The 4,388-nt window shown below is 44.3% G+C and overlaps 1 protein-coding gene across 1 annotated transcript in view; it reads left to right on the top strand.

Annotated features, from left to right (window-relative positions):
* Positions 1-3,092, top strand: part of Antxr1 (ANTXR cell adhesion molecule 1) — a 254,868-nt gene extending 251,776 nt beyond the window's left edge. The window contains 1 exon segment of the mRNA XM_029553527.1: positions 1-3,092. This exon segment is cut by the window's left edge and continues 94 nt beyond it. Within this exon segment, the coding sequence (XP_029409387.1) occupies positions 1-74 (74 nt within the window). The 3' untranslated portion in view covers positions 75-3,092.
* The last annotated feature ends 1,296 nt before the right edge of the window (positions 3,093-4,388 follow it).

Genomic DNA, 4,388 nt, shown 5'->3' with positions numbered 1-4,388 from the left:
CCCCTCCTCCTCAGGCCCCACCTCCCAACAGGGCCCCACCCCCCTCCCGACCTCCTCCAAGACCTTCCGTCTAGAATTCAAAGTCTGTGCTCTGGGCTGCCTAAGAAACTCAAGGAGGCACTCTATTGTCAGGATAGTCTTTCCAGCCCCCAGGGTTGAGTGGTCACTGACGTTCACTCTTTAAACACAGTCGAGATGGGCAGAACAAAATTGAAACTTTGAACTGCCTGACCACAGACAATGAGACAATTACAATAGCCAGGGGCCCAGCACCTCTAGAATGTTCCAGAGATGGCCAAACTGGCAAGATGCTATCAGTGAGATTGTGCGTGGAGACTAGGAAGAAAGTCATTTCTGAGAGTGGACTGCAGTGTTGGACATGAAATAACCTCACTGGGATTCTGAACACTGCCTTCCGCCATGACTGGACCCTGGGGGAACCAGGTCATCCTTCCCCTGAGGCACCACCCAGCAATTCAGAAAAATCATGGCATCCCTGGGGTGCCAAAAAACTCAACTTCAAAGAGACATCCAAAAGCAAGCTCTCCTGGGATCTGCAGGTTGAATACGTATGAACATGTACCTTTTCCTTCTCCTTCTAAACTCTCCCAGTCTTCCAGTGAGGAGGAGCAGGTGTTTGCTGTGTGAAGAGGATGTTGCTGTGTTGATGAGTAAGTGGGGTCATCCCTGAGCACTGATGGGAGTTGATGGGAGCATCCAACTGTTGGCATCTAGAGGTGGCTGACTCTGTCCAGCCACTGCCTCAAAATCAAAAGAACCCAGCATTGTCAAAGACAGCCTGCTAATTCTTAAACATCAAGGTTTGACTTGGGTGAAGTCACTTGATTGATCCTGTTTTCCAGAGCCAACCCAGCTAAAGAAGCATCCATCATTAGAGCCTTCCACATGAGGTCACTGCATCCTTTGTCCTAGGTAAAGCCGTGTGCCATGGAGTTCTAAGTCCAGCTAAGAGACCGTAGTCCTGATGTAGTCCTGACATACTAAGGAAACTATTCCCACATGGTTTGATCCACCCTGAAAAGGCCACTGTGTGTGATGCAAATATATTCCTTTGGCCTTTCCACATACTCAGATATTATCAGCTGTTAAAGGGGGAAATGCGCCTGACCTGTAACTCAGAAAACCTCTGCCTGAAACTCCCACCCCATTCCCCCAGTGCCATTCTGAATCTGTTTGATCAGTAAGGCTTGTAACTGCATTCTAAACACTGACTCTCTCAGCCAGGAGTGAAGACAGAGGTCATTGTCAAATCACATCTCTAATGTCAGAATTGAGAGAAATAAACAGTATTTGCACTCTCTACCTTAGAAAGAAAAGCAGAGGCTGCATGGGAGACGGACAGCCACCAGCTTAGAAGGTGCAGTCAGGGGGACACTGACCTAGGAGAGTGTCTTAATGGACCAAAGCGGCCATTTTTCAACCCCTGGTCCCACCCTTTGTCCCGTGGCTGTCACTTCCTGCTTTTCAGGACTTGAAAAGCAACCTCCCTCACCCTCACTGTGCCCTGCTTTGCTGTCTACTTGAAGGACAAGACTTCTTTAGTGTGCTCCCTCACTAAGCAGGGGCCAAAATGTCTCAGCCACCTGCAGTGACATTGCTGGGCCCCAGAAAACCATTCCTAAGAGAATGGGTTTCCCAGGCTCATAGCATACAGACACTAAGCCCACAAAGACTGTTTTGACTGCTGGCAGTACCAAACAGTCCACACCCGCACTGCTGCACAACCTGTGCAGCACCAAGAAAGTCCAAGTCAAGGTGCTGGTGTTGCTGCACAACAAGACGGCGGGCTCTGGGAAAGCAGGAGGGCCTACAGCAGCCACCCCCTACTGCATCCGTACCCTACAATACCCAGCCGCCTACAGCACCCAGCCCTGTACCCCGTGCAGTTTCCACAAAAGAATTTTCAAGGTTTGACCTTAAAGTTGATCCAGTGTGTCTTCCCTGGTCGTTCAGAATTACAGTTAGAAGCTTCTAGACAGTTTGAACAAGGTAGTACTTTCGCAGTAGGCTATTTTGAACAGGAAAACTCTATCTGGTTTACAAAATCCATCAGTTCTGTGTTGTTCCCTGTAAGCCAGAGACAGATGGTTGTGATTAGGAAACTGCACGATGTCATTTGTTCCACTCCCGTGTTATTGTCCTTATGAAGTTTTGTTTTATAAAAGCCAAATTTTGTTGTATATATTCATATTCCATGTGACAGATGGAAGCACATCCTATCAGTGTGAATAAAAAGAACAGTTGTAGTAAATTATTAAAGCCAGTGATATTTCGTGGCAGGTTATTCTATCAAGCTGTGCTTGTTTTTCCCATGACCGTATTGCTTTATAATGTACAAATAGTTATTGAACCAACGAAACCCTCATTTATGCAGCACTAATGACAGTCTTGCTGAGCACTGCAGGCCCCTCTGCTGATGGCCAGCTCACAAGCAGGGTCCTGCCAGGAACTGGGCGCATGCTTCAGTGAGACATAAAACCTGTCTTTTACAAGCATCAGGAACAAAGTTGCCTATAAATGAATGGAAAGTCGTGGATATGTGGCCAAGGAAAACAACACTATAAAATGTTCAGGATGAGCAGAGATAACCTTCAGTCACCGTCTATGCACAGTTTGATGGAGAGAAAATCAATCAAAAAAATTAGAAAATGACAGAAAAAATTGTCATTACAAGATAAGAAGCAAAAGTCCAGGCACAGTGCTGACACAGTAAATAGAATTAATGCTGTGTAATGGGTGGAATTTGTTTGCAAGCTATATAAAGATATAATCAGGAAAAACCTGTTCATACATACCAGGTAGAAGGGAGTGGTCTAGGCGATCGCCTTTTTTAGTTATCTGAGCTTGGCTATATTATCATACTTGGATAACCATTTAAAGAATTAGAATATGATTTTGTAACGTTAAACTCTTCTCTTTTTCTGTGATAACTCAGCTATGGGTGTTCAGTCTCTGATTCATTGTAATAAAAGATCCATCGTTGCTGTACCACACTGTAGGAGACGGGGCTGAACCTGTACAGTGGTGTACCCTGGAAGTTGCTTTAAAAAAATAATAAATTCTGAAAATCAGCTCTTTTACTTGTTATTAGTGTGCTTGTTATAAAAAATAAAGTGGTTTCTCAAGCACTTACCAGGAAATCATAATAGCTATTGGACCAGCAAAATGGCTCAGTTGGTGAAGGTGCTTACTGCTAAGCCTGATGACCTGAGTTCAATACATGGTGGAAGGAGAGAAACAACCCCCACAAGTTGTCCTCTGACTTCCACACACACTGTGGCATAAAATAAATAAATGTAAAAAAGAAAGAAAATGGCTAGCAATCTGTACACTGAAATACATTTTTTCAAATTGTTTCCTATCCACTAAAATCTGTAGTGCCTTCTTTAGCTCTAATATTCAGCATAGCTGTTATTTTTAGTAATAATTTTCAGATTAAAAAATGAATTTTTGGTAAATGAAAAATAAGCAAAGACAGAAACACAAACCAAAAAAATATACTGAGGCAGAGAGGAGGATTGCTGCTACTTCAAGGCTAGCTTGGACTACATAGCAAACCTCTGTCACAAATAAACAGAATACCACATCAGTGCCATGTTTTGAATCAGAAATGTCCCTACGGACTCCTGTGTTTGAACACCTGGTGCCCAGATATTTGAGGGAGGTTCTGGAAACTTTTAAAAGATGGAAACTGGATGGCAGAGATGGGTCTACCAGAGGGCATGAGGGTCACAGCTGGATCCCCTTCTCAGCTTCCTGCTCCAGTGGCATTGAGAAGCAGCAGCCCACACTCCTGCCACCAAGGACTTGCTCTGCTACACCCTCTCCACCATCGTACAGTGATGGCTGTTCCCTCTGTGACTGACACAGAAGGAACCCTTCGTCCCTTAAATTGCTTCTGTCAAGTATTTTGTCACAGAGACAAGAAAAGTAACCAATGTAATAAGATAAGATCAATTGATTGCTGAGACAGAAAGGAAACTGGTTCTTTGCAGTGAACAATTCCACACTACAGCAATGCCTGAAAAATAACAGCCTGACTTTGTTTTGGTTGGTTGGTTGATTGGTTTGTTTATGTGTTTGTTTGTTTGTTTGTTTGTTTGTTTGTTTAGATAGGGTCTCACTGTGTAGCCCTGCTTGGCCTGGAACTCACTAAGCAGACCAGGCTGACCTCAATCTCATAGAGACTACCTGCCTCTGCCTTCTGAGTGCTGAAATTAAAGGCATGTGTACCACTCCTGGCACAGCCTGACTCTTAGCATCCATTAAAACCAAGAGTGCAATGGAACTGTTCTGACAACATACTCCTTCAGATTGCTCCTGGAGCTGTGCTCTGAACAAAAGCCTTGCTCTCTCTTTATTGAAAC

This window comes from Nannospalax galili, unplaced genomic scaffold (genome assembly GCF_000622305.1).
Source record: "Nannospalax galili isolate Female #2095 unplaced genomic scaffold, S.galili_v1.0 scaffold204, whole genome shotgun sequence".
NCBI lineage: Eukaryota > Metazoa > Chordata > Mammalia > Rodentia > Spalacidae > Nannospalax > Nannospalax galili.
Note: the sequence above shows the minus strand (reverse complement) of the source record. Positions and strands in the feature narration are given on the sequence as shown.